The 20,358-nt window shown below is 66.4% G+C and overlaps 1 protein-coding gene across 10 annotated transcripts in view; it reads right to left on the reverse strand.

Annotated features, from left to right (window-relative positions):
- BRSK2 (BR serine/threonine kinase 2) overlaps positions 1–20,358 on the reverse strand; it is a 49,951-nt gene continuing 29,593 nt past the window's right edge. The window contains exons 5-21 of one of the 10 annotated variants that reach the window (XM_087822477.1): positions 19,409–19,525; positions 18,929–18,962; positions 18,733–18,801; positions 18,441–18,587; positions 17,040–17,071; positions 16,591–16,755; positions 16,372–16,469; positions 16,138–16,288; positions 13,251–13,316; positions 11,296–11,356; positions 10,364–10,571; positions 9,663–9,711; positions 6,081–6,204; positions 5,513–5,693; positions 4,518–4,607; positions 1,750–1,797; positions 1–20 (exon numbers count right to left, since the gene is read on the reverse strand). In XM_087822477.1, coding sequence (XP_087678603.1) covers positions 1–20; positions 1,750–1,797; positions 4,518–4,607; positions 5,513–5,693; positions 6,081–6,204; positions 9,663–9,711; positions 10,364–10,571; positions 11,296–11,356; positions 13,251–13,316; positions 16,138–16,288; positions 16,372–16,469; positions 16,591–16,755; positions 17,040–17,071; positions 18,441–18,587; positions 18,733–18,801; positions 18,929–18,962; positions 19,409–19,525 — 1,660 coding nt within the window. Of the gene's footprint in view, positions 21–278; positions 503–1,749; positions 1,798–4,517; positions 4,608–5,512; positions 5,694–6,080; positions 6,205–9,662; positions 9,712–10,363; positions 10,941–11,295; positions 11,357–13,250; positions 13,317–16,137; positions 16,289–16,371; positions 16,470–16,590; positions 16,756–17,039; positions 17,072–18,440; positions 18,588–18,732; positions 18,802–18,928; positions 18,963–19,408; positions 19,526–20,358 lie in introns of those variants that run through there. The other 9 variants (XM_087822472.1, XM_087822474.1, XM_087822471.1 and 6 more) reach the window with 9 other exon arrangements.

The following is a 20,358-nucleotide window of genomic DNA, read 5'->3' on the forward strand; positions in this document are numbered from 1 at the left end:
TTAACTTTTCGGGATAATTCCTGGTATCAGAGCGGAAACAGTGACTTTGTCAGAGACGGGCAGAGAGAGAAACAGCGAGAGAAAGAGAGAGCAGGCACGGGCAGGCCGGCCACAGGCCCCGGCCCGGTGCCCCCTTTCCTTTCCTCCCCGGCTTCGCAACAGTCTAGGTGGACAGGTGGGCATGGCCCCGGGTCCACGCAGGGCAGGCGGCGGGCAGGTGGCGCAGGCGGCCTCGGTGGCCACTGTCAGGGCCGTGCTGTGGGGGGGGGGCTATGTGTCTAAGGCTGCTCGCGGCGGGCGGCGGGTGGCCCCGTCTTGGCCGTGTCCTTGCCCGTTGGGTGCTCGGCGTCCCCTCCAGGGCCAGGGCCAGCGGCCACCGAGTCACCGGGTGGACTGTGGGCACTCCGCTTGGCGGGCGTGCTGGGGGCCGGGGCCGCCTGCCCGGTCTTCTCGTCTGAAAAAAGTTGTTTAATTACGTCAAAGAAGTTACTCAATGGGCTGCCTGGGTACACAGAACAGAAGACAAGAGAAAAGAAGGGGCGAGAGAGAGGAGGGGAGGGAAGGAGAGAGAACAAACGCGTGAACACCAGGGCCTCGCGAGAGAAACCCAAGGAAAGGCAAGACGGGCATGGGGCGGGGACAGGCCACAGCAAGCGGGTGGGCAGGCGGCGGCCAAGGGCCCTCTGTGCCGGGTGGTGGGAAGGGCTGGGGGGTGGGGACCAGAGATGGGACCTCTCGGCCCCTGAGCTGCAGGGCGGGAACCCAGGGCAGGCGGGGAGACCCTGCCTCCCTCCCCAGGCCTGGCCCTGCGGCGCGGCCCTCCCCTCCCCGCGGCCGCACACTGAGCTCAGACCCGTCATGGGGCCTCCCCTCATCTGCCCGTGGCCTCGCTGGCTGGCCGGCCCACTGCATTCAGAGCCATAGAGATGGGCCTGCCGCAGCCCAGGGCTGAGCAGGACCCTGGGAGGGGCGCTGGCTCTCGGCATGAGGCCAGGGGCCTGCTCTGGGTGGGGAGGCTGGAGCCTGCCCCACTCCTCCCCTGGCCAGCCCAGGCCACCCAGTGTGGACACAGCAGACAGACAGATGGACGGATAGGTGGACAGGCATGGAGAGCTTGGGTGTGGGAGGGCGGGGAGCACGCAGCTAGAGTGGGGAGTGTCCTGAGGTCAGGAGGAAGGGGCGGGGACGGGATGACCACCCCGGTGTGGGCCCTGTGCTCACTGTCCAGGTGCACCTTTGCTCTAGTTCCTAAACCTGAGCCCTGCCTGTGCCCAGAGATGTGGCCCCTCCTCTCCCTGCCCAGTACAGTGGGGAGGGGCATGCCCGTGTGGCCGGGGAGCCCACAGGCCGGCACCTTGCCAGTGGACACACGGCCTGAGGCCAGCCTGCTTTGGATGAGAGTCCACTGGGACCCCAGGTCAGAGCCTGCATGTGCGACCCTCACTGGTCTCAGGCACGCTCTGAGCATGGGGTCCCTCTCTGGCCTGCCCTGACCCTAGGGCCTGGCCTGTGGCTGCCCTGGCGGGGGGGTGACCAGGCGCTTCTGGCAGAAGCAGGAGGCTTGGGCGTGCAGGGGCCTACACTGGGTCCCGTGTGTGTGTGTGTGTGTGTGTGTGTGTGTGTGTGTCCCGGCCCCAAGCTACACAGCGACCCCAGGACAGCCCCAGGGCGGCAGGGGCAGCACCCAGCCCAGAGCGAGTTGCAGGTGGGGTGACAGGCTGGAGCCCGGCGATGGGGAGGGGTTCTTACCACACTTGGAAAGTCTCCCCGTCATCATCTCCACACAGTTAGTGGTGTCTGGAGCACAGAACGGAGGGAGAGAGGGGGAGACGCGTGAACAAGCTTCCCACCAGGACCTCAGGGAGCGGAGCCCAGGCTCAGGCAGGGGGCGGAGCCTGGAGGGGTGGAGCTCGGAGGGGCGGAGCATGGAGGGGTGGAGCCTGGAGGGGTGGGGCTCAGGAGGGTGGAGCTCAAAGGGGCGGAGACTGGAGGGGTGGAGTTCAGGAGGGTGGAGCTCGGAGGGGCGGGGCATGGAGGGGTGGAGCCTGGAGGGTGGGGCTCAGGAGGGTGGAGCTCAAAGGGGCGGAGACTGGAGGGGTGGAGTTCAGGAGGGTGGAGCTTGGAGGGGCGGGGGCCTGGAGAGGTGGGGCTCAGGAGAGTGGACCTTGGAGGGGCGGGGCCTGGAGGAGGTGGGGCTCAGAGGGGTGGAGCTCAAAGGGGCGGGGCCTGGAGGGTGGGGCTCAGAGGGGGTGGAGCTCGATGGGGCGGGGCCTGAAGGGGTGGAGCTCAGGAGGGTGGGGCCTGAAGGGGCAGGGTCCGGGTGGGCATTAAGTCAATGCAGGCGTTAAGTGGGTGGGGGCCATCTCCTGGGCAGTAGAGGGTCCTGCAGCAACCAGAGCCTGAGGACAGGATATGGCCCTGGGCCCTGGGCCCCCTCCCTTCCCGCTGTCCTGCCCTGGGTCTGGGACACACACTCTGGAGCTGAGGGGCCCAGGATGCTGGCCATGGTCCACGCTGGCCACCCATGTGTCCTCACCCTGCGGGTCTGCAGTGCCGCTTCCCTGACACTCTCCCACCTGCTATGAGGCCTGGCAGCGTTGGTACTGGCATAAGGCCAGGGTGGGGAGGCAGCAGAGCCAGGGTAGGGGCTCCCTCAGGGCCCTCACTGGGGCCCGTGCTTGGCCTCCCCTCTATGGGCCAGGATGGGGGCCCTGTTGGGGTGGCCACCAGGTGTCTTGGCCTGGTGGGTGAAGGTCCTGCCTTCCAACCACCTCTTACGGTAGCTCTAGGACTGAATCAGCTGGACAAGAGCATCCAGTGTGGGAAGGAGGCTGGGGGATGGGGCCAGGGGATGGGCTAGGGTCCCAGGTTGGGTTCCCCAAGTACAGGACTTGCTGAAGGAGGGCGAGGGAGACAGATGAGGGTCCAGAGAGGGCACCAAGAGTCTCCCGGGACATGGGTTTGGGCAAGCAAGGCCCCTGCTTTGGGTGGCTGCAGGCACAAATGTCCTCTGGTCAGCATGCCAGGCCGTGGTCTTTGCTTCTCTCCCCGGACACACTCTGTCCTTCCCCCGCCTCAGTTTCCCTGTTAGCACTGCTCTGCTCTATATGGAGACCTTAAATCAGGGATGGGGAATGTCTGACCCAAGAAATTATTTGGTCTGGCCCTGCCAAGGCAACTGCAGGCAGGACTCAAAATTCACTAAATCTAGGAGCTTTCTTCATAGCTAATTTTTAAGTTGATAATTTTGTATGGCCCTCGAATGATGTTATAAATATCCAAATGGCCCTTGGCAGAAAAAAGGTTCCCCACCCCTGCCTTAAAGGCTCCAGGGCCAGAGGCACCTGGCCTGCCAGTTCCCTGCCCCCAGCAGCCAAGAGAGGGTCCCACACCTGGGCTAGGGCCAGGGCGCTGGGGGGTCTGCCAGGGGTGTGAGGAGGCACAAGTGAGGGAAGAGGGGAGGGCGGTGAAACACAGACGATGGAATGAGGATGGCAGGGCAGGTGGACACTGGGCCGGCCTGGCCTTTAGGACCCATACAGAGGCACAGAGGTGACCCAGCAAACTGGGAAAGGGCCCACTGAGGCCCCAGCTGGTGGCAGGGAGCTCAGAGAGGCAGGACATGGGCTGGATGCTGTGCTCCCTGGACACCAAGCCTCAGAACGTGCCTCACAGCAACCCCACACCTCACCACCATCCAGACACACACTGCACACCCTCAGAACAGATGGAGACTCCCACGGGTGCCGCCATGGGCTCACCCACACCCACACCGGTGCGGCCCACACCCCACCAGGTACCCTTGGTCTCCCGGGCTCCCAGCGCCTCCAGGCCTGGGAACCCCTTTCCCTGTGTGGCTTCTCTAGGCCCAGCGGGGAAGCCCCTGCTCTGACTGGGGCCTCAGGTGCTCTCTGTCCTGCTCAAGGCCTGACAGTCACAGGCCCAGCACGGGTGCCAGGGTGCTGTTGCGGGGGTCTGGGGGCCAGGGCTCCAGGCAAGACGGTAGTCACCTCTCTCCCACAGCCGTGGCCCGGGGCCAGCCTGCCCTGTGTCCAGCGACTCGACCTGGGCTCTGGGCCTGCACAGCTTGTCCAGGGCGGGGAGCTGGCCGCTGACCGTGTGAGTGGGCACAGGGTGCCCGTCTCAGCACCAGCCTGGCTCTCGCCAGAGGACGTAACTGCAGCCCCCTCCCTGCCCCAGTGGCGGGGCGGGACACCTTACCTGCCAGCGTCAGAGGCTACTCTCGTAGCTGGTGGCCACCTTCTGGCCTTTAAGCCCAGCACCCCAGCTTAGTCCTGGCGCTGGCGGGGAGGGTTCTAGGTGGACAAGAGGGGCCTTTCAGTGTGGTGTGCTGGGCCCTACCTCCCTGGGTGTGCGGGCTGCTGGCCCGCTAGCTGGGAGGCCCTGCTCCCTGGGGGGCGGCACACAGCCGGGGCGGGGCGGGGCGGGGCGGGGCACGGCGGAGGGGCCACGCCCACTCGGTGGCTCCCAGGGCGCCGAGCTGAGCCCCGCCTCACCTGACAAGTGCTGGGCGGAAGGCTGGTCGTGGGTGCTCAGCAGCTGCGTCTGGATGGTCTCCACGACCCTCTTGAATCTGCGGCTGGGGCCTGGGGGAGACAGCGGTTCAGCCCGGGGAGGGCAGGGCGGAGCCTGGCCGGGCGGGGCGGGGCCTGGCCGGGTGGGGTGGGGCCTGGCTGGGTGGAGCGGAGCCTGGCCGGGTGGGGCGGGGCTTGGTCGGGTGGGGCGGGGCCTGGCCGGGGGGCGGGGCCTGGCCAGGACAGGGCGGAGCCTGGCCGGGTGGGGCGGGACCTGGTCGGGTGGGGGCGGAGCCTGGGCAGGGCGGGGCCTGGCCAGGTGGGGCGGGGCCTGGCCGGGTGGGGCGGGGCCTGGCCGGGTGGGGCGGGGCCTGGCCGGGTCGGGAGGAGCCTGGCCAGGTGGGGCGGGGCCTGGCCGGATGGGGTGGGGCCTGGCTGGGTGGGGCGGGGCCTGGCTGGGTGGGGTGGGGCCTGGCTGGCTGGGGCGGGGCCTGGCCAGGGGGGGGGGCCTGGCCAGGACAGGGCGGAGCCTGGCCAGGTGGGGCGGGGCCTGGCCGGATGGGGCGGGGCCTGGCCGGGTCGGGAGGGGCCTGGCCGGGTGGGGTGGGGCCTGGCTGGGTGGGGCGGGGCCTGGCCGGGTGGGGCGGGGCTTGGTCGGGTGGGGCGGAGCCTGACCGGGAGGGGCGGGACCTGGTCGGGTGGGGGCGGAGCCTGGGCAGGGCGGGGCCTGGGCGGGTGGGGCGGGGCCTGGGCTGGGCGGAGCCTGGCCGGGTGGGGCGGGCCTGGCTGGCTGGGGCGGGGCCTGGCCGGGTGGGGCGGGGCCTGGCCGGGTGGGGCGGGCCTGGCTGGCTGGGGCGGGGCCTGGCCGGGTGGGGCGGGGCCTGGCCGGGTGGGGAGGGGCCTGGCCGGGTGGGGCGGGGCCCGGCCGGGTGGGGCGGGGCCGCGGCGGCCGGAGCCCAGCCGGCCCCACGGCTCACCTGACAGGAGCGTGAAGGTGACGGAGTAGATGCCGTGCTCCTTCTGCGCCGCGCCGCCCTCCGTGTAGGTGATGTCCACCTGGAACTTGACCGGCTTCTGGAACACGGCCGGGCCCCCCGTCGCCTTGTACTCGGCCCGGAAGCTGGTCTGGGAGATGACGCTGTGGCTGAGGCTGGGGATCTGCGGGGCAGGGCGGCAGGTGCGCGTGAGCGGGGACCGGCCCCCCTCGAGCCCGTGCCCCCGGGCCCGCGGGCCAGGCCTCCAGCGGCCTCAGTGAATCGGGCGCAGCCAGCCCGCAGCCTGGTGCCGCCGCAGCACCGGGGAGGCGGCCCCCGGGACCGTCCCGAGCCTCGGCACTGCCTCCGGGTCCCACCCAGAGCCCGTCGGCGCCCGGCCCGTCCTGCCCCCAGCGCCCCTTCCATTCCCTCCCGCCCCCACCTGCCAGCCCCCGCGCCCCTGCCCCGCCCACACCCCTGGCTCCTCGGGCCGGACCCCGCCAGGCCAGGGGCCGGGCGGTGTCTGTCCGTTGGTCCAGTGAGCGAGCGGCCGCTCCGTCGGGGGGCTCACCGACAGGAAGGCGTGGACGATGTCGGCTTTGATGGAGCTCAGGGGCTTGTCCTTGATGACCACGAAGATCTGCTCCTCCTTCTCCAGGCTGATGAAGTTCCCGAACCAGGACTTCTTGGCCAGCCTGCGGGTGGGGCAGGGGGCAGCTGTGCCTGAGGACAGGCTGCTCCCTGCAGCTGGGCCTGCCCTGACCCCCCAGCTCTGGGCCCTGACCCCTCGGACCCCCCTCCCCGCCCTCACCCCACCACCCCGCCCCCCGCCTGCCTGGTCCCTGTCTTGCCCCACACCCTGACTCTCCACCCGGCCCTGCCCAGGCCCTGGCTGTATAACCCTGCCACTAACGCCACAGCCCGGGCCTGACACCCTGTCCTCCCCGCTTCCTGGGCCCAGCAACACTCGCTGGAACCCCACCAGAAGGAAAGGAGAACCCACCAGCCCCAGGCTTGCCCACCTGGTCCATCACTGTGACCTGGGGTATTTGCTCTGTGGACATCCCACAGTCTCTTTGAAAAAAGTGGCCCCACCCAGGGCTGGGAGCGGAGCAGGGTGGGGGTGGGGCAAGTCAGGGACCCCCTGCCTAGCTGTGGATGGCTGAGACATGGCGCAGAGGAGGGGCAGCCTCGGCTCTCCCAGGCCACCCTCCGTGTCTCTGTCCTCAAGGCCCTGCTGCCTTGGCCCAAGTCACTCATAGGACTCAGAGATCACTTTAAACTCTAGCAGCCCAGCGGCCAGGCAGGGCTGCAGCCCAGAGCCCCAGGCTGGCAACACCTTCCTGCACGACCCCTGCCCCCACTGTGTCCAGGGCCACCTTGCTCTACTTGGTCATCACGCCAGCCCTGTCACCGTGTCCTGCGTCCAGGCTGCCCCTGAGGTGGAGCTGCGCCCCCGCCCCCCCCCGGACAATGCACACTAGTGTGGGACAGACCCCGCATCCTGCCTCCTGGGTTCACGCTGGTGTGGCCCTCCTTTGGGTGTGGGAGTGGGCTGGAGTTCTGCTTCTGACAGGACGACATGGGGAAGCAGAGGCCACCTCTGAGATCGCGTCAGAAAGGCTGTGACTCCCCCTTGCCAGCCGGCCTCCAGCCTTCTGTTGAAGCAGAATGACTTGTGGGGGGCCCACGTGGGCCAGGATCCTGCCCACAGTGGCTCCTGCTCCTGTGCAGCTGTGAGAGGCCACGGCTCTGTCATCCCTGAAGCCAAGGGCCGAGTAGGCATGACAGGTCCTGACCACGGAGACGAGAGAACGAGCGTGTGCCGTTTTACATGCTACATGTTGAAGCTGCTTGTCACGCAGCCATCGCTGACTGACACTCCCTGGCCGCCTTCTTGCTGCCTCTCTTGCAGCTACAGTGTAGACACATGAGCAGGGCTCTGCCCGTCTGACCGGAAGCCAGTGATGAGAAGCAGTGGCCAGGCCCAGCTTCTGGCCCGTGGTGTTGGCAGGTTGCTCCACAGTGCTCTACGCTGGCCTGAGGCACAGCTGACGGTTTTCCTGGTCGTGTGACATCTTCCCATTTCCTGTCCATTTCCAGAGCCGCTTTTCAGCCACCATGACAATGACCAACCCACCCACCAACAAAGCCCCATCCACCCGGTCAGCCTGGCCCAGGAATCCTGATCCCACGCTGTCACTCAGCACCTCAGCTTCCTTCCCTGCGTCCTGCAAGCTCCTGGCTGTCTGTCGTGTCAGGCGAGTGTGGGCTCCTGGCCCGAGCGCAGCTGGGGCTCTGCCTTCTGCTCCCCAGTGAGGGTAGAAGAATAGCAGTGAGAACTGGCCTTTTGTGCTTGGACATTGGAGGTTTGGCATCTGGTGAAAACAGTCTCATGTCTGAAGGAAGTCTGGGCAAGCCGGGGAGACTAGTGGGGGGGGGGTGGACTCTAGGGGTCCACTTGGCCTGTCTAGTCCATGCTGGGCATTGCTTCATTTTGTGGACGTGGCAGTCAGGAGAGTCTGTATAGAGCAGATCACCCATGGGTGGGCCTCATCCAGTCAGCTGATGGCCTTCAGAGCAAAGGTTTCAAGAGGAGGAATCTTCCAGCAACACAGACAGCTGCCTGAGGTCCCACCTGCCGGCCTGTGACATCTCCCAACCTTGACCTGCAGCCTGCCCACCCCAGTGTCAGGATCACCAGCACCCATGAGCACACACACCCGCAGCTGCACCCTCCCAGTGTCTCCAGGACCCCAACCAATGCAGGGCTCCTGGTGGCCACAAGAGGGACATCTGGGGGCCAGAAGCATGTCCTGTGCAGGAGGAGGCGCTGGGGGGCTAACTGACCCACTTCCTTCCAGGGACTCCTGCACCTGCTCAGTCCCACAGGCCCCAGCAGGGACGGCCCCCCGGGACTCGGTGGGAAGGAGGGGCTACAGGCCATAGGCCACAGTAGACGGCTGTGTGTGGTTTTCTAACTTCCCTGAAAAATCTAGCAGTTACCTGGAAAGCAGGTCTGGGAAAGTTTTTCATAACGGCAGAGACACAACTGAAGGGACATGGCCAGCAGGACTGCAGAGCCCCCAAACCAGCAGCTCAGGGCTTGCCCCCCCACACGTGCCCATGCTCCCACACGCCCACAGCAGGACCACAACTTCTGTCCCTTAGACTGCTGGCCTGACTGCCTTCGCTGCCTGCGTAGCCGAGCCCTACCCTGCATCCACACGGAGTTTCCCGTTCACACCACCACCCATGGACTAGGGAACTGAGGCCACAGGGAGGGTGGGCACTCGGAGGGGCGGGTCTCTCCTGGCCCTTCACCACAGACCCTGAGTGAGGGGCATCTCTGTGTCCAGACTTTTTGCAGGGTGGGGAGTGGCCCTACTTCCCCATCGCCCCCCAGGCCCCTGCATCTTCCTCTCACATCACAGTGATTTGAGGGCTCACTCTGCACCTGGCCTTGGCCAAGCTCCTCCCCCATGCTTGTTCCTGGGGGCTGTTCCTGGCTATCCCACCCTCCTTGGCCAGCACCTTGAGACCCTCCATCCCTACGACCCCGCATGTCTGGCCACCTTCTGGGCTCTGCTTTTCCCAGCTCACCCTCCCCGGTGGAGATCCCTGCTGCAGGCCCCACAGGCCAGTCCTGGAGGCCGCCCCACTCCCGGCACATCCAGGGCACAGGCTGTATCTGGAGAAGTGTGAGGGAGCTGGGCCCCTTGGGTTTCTGCATGTGGAGGTCAGGGCTCAGCGGGTGTGCAGCAGTCCCTCTGAGGGGCGGCTATGGTGGCCCTGTCTCTAGCCAGCACAGGCTCTTCTCCAGGCTGCGGCTTCTGAGCAGAATTGGACTGTCCCTCAAGCGGCTCCCCCACCACCCCAGGCCCTGCTCCCCGCCTGGTGTTCAAAATGCAAGAGGCTCGGTGACGCTCCAGCTGGAGAGGAGGCACCGAGGCAAGAACGAGGGGATGGACCAGCGGCAGCAGGGGCCACCGGGAAGAGAGGACTGGAGGGCCGGGGTGCTCGGCCTGAAGCCCTCCGTGGGCCCCTGGCCTGCCCTGTGGGAGGGTCCCCTTCGGCCTCCCCTGTGCTCCCAGCACCCCAGCACCAGGTGGAGGTTGCCAGCTCCCACCTGACCTCAGGCGGGGCCACTTACTCTGGGGAGGACTCTGGGGTCAGGTTGGACATCTCCTCCGGCGTCGGGACTGTGCGCACAGGAAGGACAGGGAGAGAAGGTGTGGTGACCGCTCTGCCCTCCCCACAGGCCCCTGCACTGTGGGTGCACCGCGGGTGGGTCCTATGGAGCACCCACAAGGGCACAGGTCGGCCCCACCCCCGCCCTGGCCACGGGGAGCTGTCCTGGCCTCTGGTGCTGAAACCAGGCTCCGCCTGCTCTGGCCTCCAGCCAGTCCTGCGGCCTCTCCACAGAGGATGCTGGGCCCCCAAGCTCCTCCCCTCCACACCCAGCACAGGGCAGGCTGCCCTCCACTACCCTGTGGGCTTCCTGACCATAGTGCCCACACCCACCCAGCGGACACCTCTCCTCCTTGGGCCTCAGGAAGCCCATCCTGAGGCGGCCACCGGGCTGAGAGGGGCAAGGGACCCAGGACGGCTCCCATGGCTGTGCCCACCAGGTGTCCAGGTCTGCACCATGTGGGCCCCGGGCACAGGTTGAGCAGGCTGGGGAACACCTAGACATCTGGGGGTGCTGCCCAGGCCTGTGCCAGCCTAGTAGACACGGGCACTGTCCAGCGCTTCTGGTAGGGGGAGCGCAGCCCAGCCCCACCCAGCCCTGCCCATCAAGATGAGCAGTGCCCCCTGGGCCCCGCCTCCTGTTCCTGCAGTCACCCAGCTCACCTTGCAGTTTCCGGCGGTGGAAGCGAGGTGACCCCAGGAAGCTATTCTTGATGGAGTTGAGCCTTGTCCTCCAGGGCACCCCTCCGACGCTGGGGCTGGACGGCGGTGTGGGGTTGGGTGTGCCTGCCGGACTCTCCTTGGGCGTGTGCACGGGCGTCCCCTTGGGGGTGGGGAGGGGACTGCCCCTTGGAGAGGGGTGAGGGGTCACCTGTATGGTGGGGACAGATTTGGTGTTCGGTTCAGTTCCTGTGGGTGGGAGCCGGGTGGGGGCAGGCAGGGGGGCCAGCCCCGGGGTCAGGGCCAGCTGGGGGCCAAGGCCGCCAGGGACAGGATGCCGGGCCTGGGTGCCAGCCGGGAGTGGGTTGGACTTGGTGCCCTGCAGAGGCTTGTCGGTCAGCTTGGCCTTGCTCGGCAAGGTCTGGGTCTTGGGGTTGGGCCGTGGGGCGGCCTGTGGAGGGAGGATGTGTCCGGGCCGAGAGGCGCTCTGACAAGCTTCGGGCTCCGTGGAGGTGGCCGGGGTGCAGGCCACAAAGGGGAGCTCAGGGGGTGGGGGGGGCAGGACAAACTTCCTAACAGGCTACAGGGCAGGCAGCAAGCAGGGAGCAGAGGGTGGGGGCCACCATGTGGGGGTCGCCATGCAGGGTGCATGCATTTGCACACCCCCCCCATGCACACACAGCACCAGGAGGACCCAGGACACAGGCAGGTGGGGGTGGAGCGTTTGCCACGAAAGAAAACAAGTAACACACGAGAAAACACACAAAACAAAACAAAAAACGTGCAGTTAGCGAGAGCAGCCAGAGCCTGCACAGCAGCAGCACCCACGGAGACCCCACAGCAGGTGGGAGCGGGCGAGGGGCCTCTCCCAGGGCTGCCGGCCCCCCTCCCGGGCACCTTCTGCTTGGGAGTCTGGGTAGAGGGGGGTCACTCACCCGAGGGCTGCTGAGTGGGCTGGTGGAGAGGCCTGAGGAGGCGCCGCTGATGGATCTGGACCTGGGGACACAGGTGCAGAGCGGGACTCAGCCGGGACAGGCCCCAGGCTCTGGGCTTCTCTTCCCACCGGTAGAGCGTCCGGGAGTCCTGGATGCCAAGGTCAGTCCTGCTGTCCCACCCCCTCTCCACAGGACCAGGAGAGGCCCGGCAGCCCCTTTGGGGCCCCCATCAGAACTCCAGTGGTGCAGCCTCAGGACTCCTCCCCACCACATGGGAGCCGCCCGCAGCTGAGGCCCAAGGCCCGAGGCCCGAGGCCCGAGGCCCGGGATAGCAGAGGAGCCCCTGCCACGGTCTGCTGAGGGCTCGGGCAGACGGAGGACAAGGGAGGCAGCGGCTTCCTGTGAAGTGAACTCAGCCCCATACCAGGCCCGCTCTCCACACTCAGCTGCCCTGAGCTCAACCTGACCCCCAAGGCTGAGCAGGCCCAGGCCAGGGGCACTAGCCAGCCCCTCGGCACCCACGGCCCACCCACCCGGCCCAGAGCTGCCCACAGCAGGCCAGCCCTCGGCCCTGTCCTCATGCACACCATGAGGACCTGGGCAGGATGAGGCTGAGGTGGGCACTGGCAGGGACCGTGGGCCTTTTCCACCACTGGCCGCACTGGGCTTGCAGGCCTGGCCTAGGCATGGCTGGAGGGGACCGCTGTCCCAATGTGCCTGGCTGAAACAGGCCCACAGCTGCGGCCCTCGGGGCAAACACGGCCTGCAGGGCCTCACCACACCTGCCACCCTTCGAGGAAGAAAACGGGACTGGGGTGCCGACACAGCCCAGGAGAGGACAGGATAACAGAGGACCGCCCTGACACCTGTCCACCCCGGCCGGCATGGCCTGGAGAGCGGTCTCACCTGCCACACCTCGGCCTGGCCCCTGGGCCTTGGGAAGGAGCAGAGCCCATGCTGGCCGGACTCTGGCTCCGGGCCGCTCCACCAGCACCTGTGGGCTGGGGCCCCACGGGCATGGCCGTCCAGCTCCCTCACCTGACACAGGCACAGAGCCGGGGGCTCTGACCCTGACCCAGCCCCCAGCACAGCCTGCCCAGAGTCAGGCCTGGCCCAGAGCTTTCCGATGTGAGAAGGGAGCTGGGGGTGGTCAGTCTACCACCAGCCACAGCAACCGCAGGCCTGCTGACAGCAGCCTTGAGTGAGGCCCAGCGCCCAGGGCCTCCCACGGAGCCAGCACAAGCTTGTCGCTGGGCACAAGGAAGCAGAGAGCAGCAAGGAGAGGGGGGTGGAGCTGTCTGCACCCCTCCTGCCTAGTCAGGTGGCCCCTGGAGACTGAACTGTGGCTGCTCAGACAGAGAACGATGCCCACACCCCAGGAGCCAGGAAGGCAGGGCAGGTGCCCAGAGACTGTGGGGGGACAACAGGGACAGGCCCGACCATACTGCCCTCAGGCAGCGGGCCCTACAGGTGCAGGACAGGTGGCTCAGGAAGGCCGGGCTTGCAGAGACCCCTGTGACTGGCACAACTCCTGCCACCAGCTTGGAATCCTGCAGTGGCCTTGGGACAGCTGAGCCGCCTCTAGCTGCCGCTTCCACTCAGGCCCTAGTGGGCAGCAGGACGGCCCCAGGATCCAGGAGGTAGGGATGGGGGAGGCTAACCAAGGCTACCACCAGCCACAGCAAGGGTGGGCCAGAAGGGGCCTCACGCCTGCAACCCCTCAGGAATCTAGGGCAGGGAGAGCGCAGAGGGTCTCCCAGCCCCTCTCAGGCTGGCCGTCGGCCTCGCCCAGCAGCCCACTCCTCCTGGGCCCCAGCCTGGCCTGACCCAGCCCTTCCCCCGGCTTCTGGAAGGTTCCCTTGCCGAAGGGGAGAGGGCCAGACCCGCCTCAAGCCAGGCCCTGCCACCAGTCGCCTGGGGGGCTGGGGGGCAGGGGCAGTGGGCAGGGTGTATACCTGTCTTCTTTGCTGAATTGGGGGTGGGCTTCAGCGATATCCAGGCTTTTACTGAACATTGCTTTACTACAGCGGGAACAAAGCGAGAAAACACAATTACTGCCACGGCCTGTCTGGCGGCCCGGAGGCCAGACCTCCACACAGCTTCGAGCTGGGCCCAGGGCACGGACCAGGGCCACAGCGTCCCCTGGTGGCCTGCAGGGCACTCACCACCAGCCCCACTGTCAGCACCTCGTGGCCAAAGGAGGAGGCACAGCCCCAGGAGCTGCAGGGCTGGGAGGTGCCAGGAGGAAGGGGCTTTTTGATGAGCATCAAGCTGGGTCACACTGACCCCACCCCAGCACCTTAGCACCCCAGTACCCCAGCACCCCCGTGGCAGCCAGGCCTGGGAAGCAGAGTAGAAGCCAGGGCAGGGTGGCCTCCCATGCCTGGCCCCTGCCCCAGACCCAGGTGGATGGGGTGGGAAGGTGCAGAGTGGCTGGTGCAAGGAGGGTCAGGTCGGCAGGAGGACAGGGGCCAGGCGTGGGGAGCTGGGCTGGGGAGCCGTGCACCCGAAACAAGCAGGGCAGGGTCGGGGCAAGAACACGACCAGCAGGGGACCTTCCCCCTGTTCCTCCCCCCACCCCACCCAGAGCCAGCGGGCAGTGGGCCACGGCTGTCTGGAGACCTGGATAGAGGCTCCAGAGGGCTGAGACCCCAGGCCAGAGGCTGAGCCAGCCTGGTTCCCTGGAGAGGACCCAGGACCACCAAGGGGCTGTGGCCACTGGCCCAGTTTACTCTTTTTTTTTTTTCCCCCAATTTACTCTTGATGGTGGCCCTGCTGTCCTGCAGTTCCCGTTTGCAAGCAAATTCCTTGGGAAGCTTGGTCAGCTGGGACCACCCACGGTGCCCTGGGGCCCCAGACTGCTGAAGCCTCCATCTGGGCAAGAACATTCGGCCTCAACCCAACAGGGCATGCTCAGCGCCAGGTGAGGATTGGCCAATGGCCTCGCCCGGCCAGCCCCAAAACAGCTGTGGCTGTGGGGCCAGGATGCCCCACCTTTCTCCAGTGGAGCTGTTGGGACAGCCCAGACCTGCTCATGGTCCCCCAGAATTCCACTTCCCTGACCATTGTGGGCATAACCATAGGTGACCCAAACACAGGGCCAGTGGTAAAATGGGGGCAGGCCTGCTAGGCTGCCAGCTCTGAACAGAGCTAGGCCATGATCTAGTTACTCCACCTCAGCTCACCATGTTCCAGCTCAGCCCAGCCCAGCCCAGTGCAGTCCAGCCCAGCCCAGCCCAGCTCAGCCCAGTCCAGTCCAGTCCAAATCATCTCAACTCAACTCAGCTCAGCTTAGCCCAGCCCAGCTCATCCAGTCCAGTCAAACACAAAACTCAACTCAACTCAACTCAGGTAAGCCCAGCCCAGCTTAGTCCATTCCAGTCCAACTCAGCTCAGCTCAGCTCAGCCCAGCCCAGCGCAGTCTAGTCCAGTCCAACACAACTCAGTTCAGCTCAGCCCAGACCAGTTCAGTCCAGTCCAGTCCAACCCAACTCAACTCAGTCCAGCTCAGTCCATTCCAGTCCTACTCAATTCAACTCAACTCAGCTCAGCTCACCCCAGCTCAGTCCAGTCCAACTCAACTCAGCTCAGTCCAACTCAGTCCTGTCCAGTCCAACTCAATTCAACTCAGTTCAGCTCAGCTCAGCTCAGCCCAGCTCAGTCCAGTCCAACTCAACTCAGCTCACCCCAGCTCAGTCCAGCTCAGTCCAGTCCAACTCAACTCAGCTCAGTCCAACTCAGTCCTGTCCAGTCCAGCTCAACTCAACTCAATTCAGCTCAGCTCAGCCCAGCTCAGTCCAGTCCAACTCAACTCAGCTCAGCTCAGCCCAACTCAGTCCAGCTCAGTCTGGTCCAACTCAACTCAGCTCAGTCCGACTCAGTCCTGTCCAGTCTAACTCAATTCAACTCAATTCAGCTCAGCTTAGCCCAGCTCAGGCCAGTTCAGTCCAACTCAATTCAACTCAACTCAGCTCAGCTCAGCTCAGCTCAGCCCAGTCCAGTCCAGTCCAGTCCAGTCCAACTCAACTCAGCTCAGCCCAGCTCAGTCCAGTTCAGTCCAACTCAATTCAACTCAACTCGGCTCAGCCCAGCCCAGCCCAGCCCAGCCCAGCTCAGTCCAGTCCAGTCAAACTCAACTCAACCCACCTCAGCTCAGTCCAGTCCAATTCAACTCAACTCAGCTCAGCTCAGCTCTGCCCAGTCCATCCTACCTCACCTAGTCCAGTCCAACTCAACTGAACTCAGCTCAGCCCAGCTCAGTACAGTCCAACTCAACTTAGCTCAACTCAGCCCAGCTCAGTCCAGTTCAACACAACTCAATTCAGCTCAGCCCAGCGCAGTGCAGTGCAGACCAGCTCAGCTTAGCTCAGTCTAGTCCAGCCAAGCTCAGCCCAGCTCAGCTCAGCTCAGCCCAGTCCAGCCCAGCTCAGCCCAGCTCAGCTCAGCTCAGCTCAGCTCAGCTCAGCCCAGCTCAGCTCAGCTCAGCTCAGCTCAGTCCAGCCCAGCTTGGCTCAGCCCAGTCCAGCCCAGCTCAGCTTAGGCCAGTCCAGCCCAATCCAGATCAGCTCAGCTCAGCCCAGTCCAGCCCAGCTCGGCTCAGCCCAGTCCAGCCCAGCTCAGGCCAGTCCTGTCCAGGATGGCCAAACACAGCCCAGGCCAACGAAGCAAAACCCTGCCCAGCTCAGCCCAGCTCAGCGCGTGCAGCACAGTGCGACTGACCCAGCCCCAGGGCCAGGGGGCAGAGATGACTTAGGCCCAGCACAGCCCAGGAGGAGTCAGCCCAACATTGACCAGCCAAGGCACCAGCAGGTAGGGCACTGGGTCCTTCCAGAAGACACATACCTCTGGCTGTGCTGGGCCATCTCAATGGCGCGCCGAGCGGGCACCGGAGAGCCACCATCCGTCACGCTGAGCACCTCCATGGACTTGCGTTCCGGCCGCCGTTTGCCATGCCGGTTCAGCATCGGGGAGTCCACACGCTTCCGGGGAGGGTCTGCGTGCAGACGGGGGTCAGGCCGGCAGCCCGCCGGGCCTGGCAGGGGTGGGGCGGGGCCAGGCCTCCTTGGGATCCTGTACCTATTTCGTTCCTGGGGGGCAGGTCCTCATCCTCGTGGCTGGGGTACCTTTCTTTCCGGTCCAGGAGGAGGAAGTAGATCATCTTCTCCTGGTTCTCCCTGCGGGGGGTGGGGAGCCCGGAGAAGGGTCAGCAAGCACAGGCCCGTCCACCGATGGACGGTGCTCCCGGGGCCACGGCATTCCCCACCCCGCCGCCTGCGGACCCCACGCGGGACGTACTCCTCCGACAGTAGGTCCTGCAGCAGCTTGTTTCGGTCTCGGAAGCAGCCCAGCGAGTGCATGCTGTCCAGCACGTCGGGGTCAATGTCCTCCAGGCTGGGCAGCGAGCGGATCTGCACCTTCCGGGGGATGGGCTGCTCCGGCTCCGGCTCGTTCTTGCCGCCTCTGTGGAGGACAGGGCACCACCAGTGGTCACTGACCTCGAGCCTGAGGGTCCTCCCCCCCAGCCCTTCCTGGGGACCCTGAGTCCTGCTCTCTCCCTGTCCCAGCCCCTGTACACCTCCTGCGTCCTGCTGTGCCCAGTGCAGGCCGGCCGGGAGGCCCTGAGCGCCGGCTGGGGCCGGGGGCAGGCCTGCGCTGGGCTGGGTGCTCCCCCCGCCTTCCCTAGCAGGCACTCCAGGCCGAGCGACAGGCAAAGCAGGCGATGAGTGGGAGGAGAAGCTACTTACATATACCATGTGTGTTTCTGAATGTGCTCTAGCTACAAGAGAGAGAAACAGGAGGTTAGTGTGGAGGGAGCGGGAGCCCGCGTTAGGAGGCCAGAGGGAGCAGGAGCTGGGAGCACCTGGGGAGGGAGGAGCACCGTGGAGGAAGACAGGAGCGCCAGAGAGCGGGAGGGGGCCGGGAAAGGGGGAGAGGGTATGGGAGGGAGGAAGGGGGAGGGTGCAGATGGAGGGAAGGGGGGAGGACATGGGGAGGGGGGGAGGAAAGTGGGGAGGGGCTGCGTTCCCAGAGGCCCCAGGCCAGCCCCCTGACCCTGCCTACCCCAGTGGAAGAGGAAATGCCAGTCTAGAGAAGGGTGATGGTGATGGTGGGGGCTGCAGGAAGGGGCAGGAGGCAGGGGGCCCTGGTGGCTCAGAGAAGGAGGCCTGAGGGAGGAGAGCAGAGGCAGCCCGAGGGCGGACCACCTGCGGGGAGGGGCTGGGGTGCAGGTGAGAGCAGGGGGCTCAGAGACCCACTCTCCACGCGCCTCTCCACCAGCCTGGGGACAGCTGGGTTGGGGAGGTTGGGAGAAGGTGGCCTCTTGGTCACTGGGCCACCCCTGTCCTGGAAAGGCCAGTCCAGGGAGGTCCTGCTGCCCTTGCCCTGGAGACCTAACATCCTGGTACCAGCTAAGCCCTTCATTCAGAAGTGGGACTTCCCTCAGAACCCCCAGACCCCAGTAGTCAGCGGGTCAGGACGAGCTCTGTTCACTGACAAGGCTGGCCCGGAAATTGGGGGGCAGGGACTAGAGTTGGTGGACACTGGCCTCCCAGGCACACCTGCAGGACACAGCCAGCAGGAGGCCCCCATGCACATACCCACCTATCTGTGCACACTTTCACACCTAGGCACATGCTCACACCTGTGCACACACCTGTGCATACACTCTCCTACATATGCACGCACATGCATACACAACTGCACCTGTGCATGGGCACGCACACATTAATAGTTCTCACATGCATGTGCACACATGTATGTGCACAGCTATGAATGCACTCATGCACGTGCACTCACACCTACGCACACATGCAAACACAACTGCATGCACTCTCATGCACACACACGCCTGTGCACACACACGCACGTGTACTCACACACAAACCTATACGTGCACACGTGCACATGCACACACCCAAGCATCCATACACATACCCAAGCGCCGGGCACACACACACACAGCTGTGCAGACACTCACGCACGTGTATCCGCACACCCAGGGCTCCCTGTACCACACTCGCAGGCGCAGGTCTTCCTTCCCAGGGAGGTGGCATGGAGATGGAACCCCTACCGGGGGCCCTGGAGTCTGGGCTGGAAGCGCAGGCCGCGCCCTCTGACCCTCTACCCGCACCTACGCCCGCACGCACCGTGAGGCGCCGCGCCGCGTCCACCTCGATCATGCCGCGCAGCAGGCTCTGGCAGTCGGGCGGGATGAAGTGCGGCATGTGGAACACGCCCCGCTTCACCTTCTCCAGCAGCTGCCGCAGGTTGTCGTCGTCGAAGGGCAGCGCCCCCTGCCGGCCGGGGAGGGGGTCACCGCGGGGCGGGGGACTGGGGGGAGGGGCGGGACAGAGCGGGCGGGACAGAGACGGGGGTGAGGGGCGGGCAGCGGGGCGGCGGGCGGGGCGCGGGCGGAGCGGGGCGCGGGGGGCGGCTCACCACCAGCAACGCGAAGAGGATCACCCCGCAGCTCCACACGTCGGCCTTGCGCCCGTCGTACTTCTCTCCCTGCGGAGGGCGCTGCGGTTGGCTTCGCGGGCAATGCGGGGCCCAGGCGGAGGGTCTGGGGCCCGCGAGGGCGCGGGTGGGAGGAGGCCCCTTGGACAGGGACTGGGGGCGCGTGGCGGTTACTTACCCGGATCACCTCGGGGCAGGCATAGTGGGGGGACCTGAAGGCAAAAGCAGCGTCAGGGCGCAGGACTCGCTGTCCGCCCAGCTGTGCCCTCGGGGCTGCCCCAGGACCCTGGCAGGTGGACGCCGGAAGAGAGGTGCCTCCCCACTGCCCCCCAGCCCGGAGCAGGAGGACGCCGGTACACCAGCCCGCTCCCCAAAAGGGCTGGACCCGCCCGCCTTCCAGGGCCCGGCCGGAATGCCCAGGGGAGCGCCGGACCAGACGGTCACCTGCGGCCCCCTCACTGCACCGCACGTCGGAGCCACCGCCAGGAGCGGGACCAGGGGTCCTGCCTGCAGCCCCGGCTGTGCGGTGCCGGACGGGGGCTTGGGGCTTGCGGCCACCTGGCGGCAGACCCCTCGCTCGGGCCTCCAGGGGCCACGGCGCTGAGCCACCTGCGGGCGTTGCGGAGCCCGCGGCGGCCGGGAGGGGGCGCCCACTCACCCGCAGCTGGTCTCCAGCAGGCTGTCCCCCACCTGCAGCGACGCCATGCCGAAGTCCGCGATGCGGATGTTGTTCTTCTCGTCCAGCAGGAGGTTCTCTGGTTTCAGGTCCCTGTGGCTGGAAGAAAGGCGGCGGCGGCTGCCCGGGTCCCGCCCCAAGCCCCGCCCACACAGCCCCGGCCAATGGCAGCCCGGCCCGGTGACATCGCAGGCAGCCAATCGGAAGTCGCCTGCCTAGGGGCCCGCAGCGTGTCTGCGACGCAGGGGTGGGGACCTTCAGGTCACACCACGTGCTCCCGCGGCCTGGGGGGCTTCCCCCACACCTGCTCTCCCCACGCCTGCTCCCCCACACCTGCTCTCCCCCACCTGCTCTCCCCACACCTGCTCTCCCACACCTGCTCTCCCCACACCTGCTCTCCCACACCTGCTCTCCCACACCTGCTCTCCCACACCTGCTCTCCCACGCCTGCTCTCCCCCACACCTGCTCTCCCACACTTGCTCTCCCCCACACCTGCTCTCCCCACACCTGCTCTCCCACGCCTGCTCTCCCACGCCTGCTCTCCCCCACACCTGCTCTCCCACGCCTGCTCTCCCACGCCTGCTCTCCCACGCCTGCTCTCCCACGCCTGCTCTCCCACACTTGCTCTCCCCCACACCTGCTCTCCCACGCCTGCTCTCCCACGCCTGCTCTCCCACGCCTGCTCTCCCCACGCCTGCTCTCCCACACTTGCTCTCCCCCACACCTGCTCTCCCACGCCTGCTCTCCCACGCCTGCTCTCCCCACACCTGCTCTCCCACACTTGCTCTCCCACGCCTGCTCTCCCCCACACCTGCTCTCCCACACTTGCTCTCCCCCACACCTGCTCTCCCCACGCCTGCTCCCCCACGCCTGCTCCCCCACGCCTGCTCCCCCACGCCTGCTCTCTCCCACACCTGCTCTCCCACACCTG

This window comes from Miniopterus natalensis, chromosome 11 (assembly GCF_054644295.1).
Source record: "Miniopterus natalensis isolate mMinNat1 chromosome 11, mMinNat1.hap1, whole genome shotgun sequence".
Taxonomy (NCBI): Eukaryota; Metazoa; Chordata; class Mammalia; order Chiroptera; family Miniopteridae; genus Miniopterus; species Miniopterus natalensis.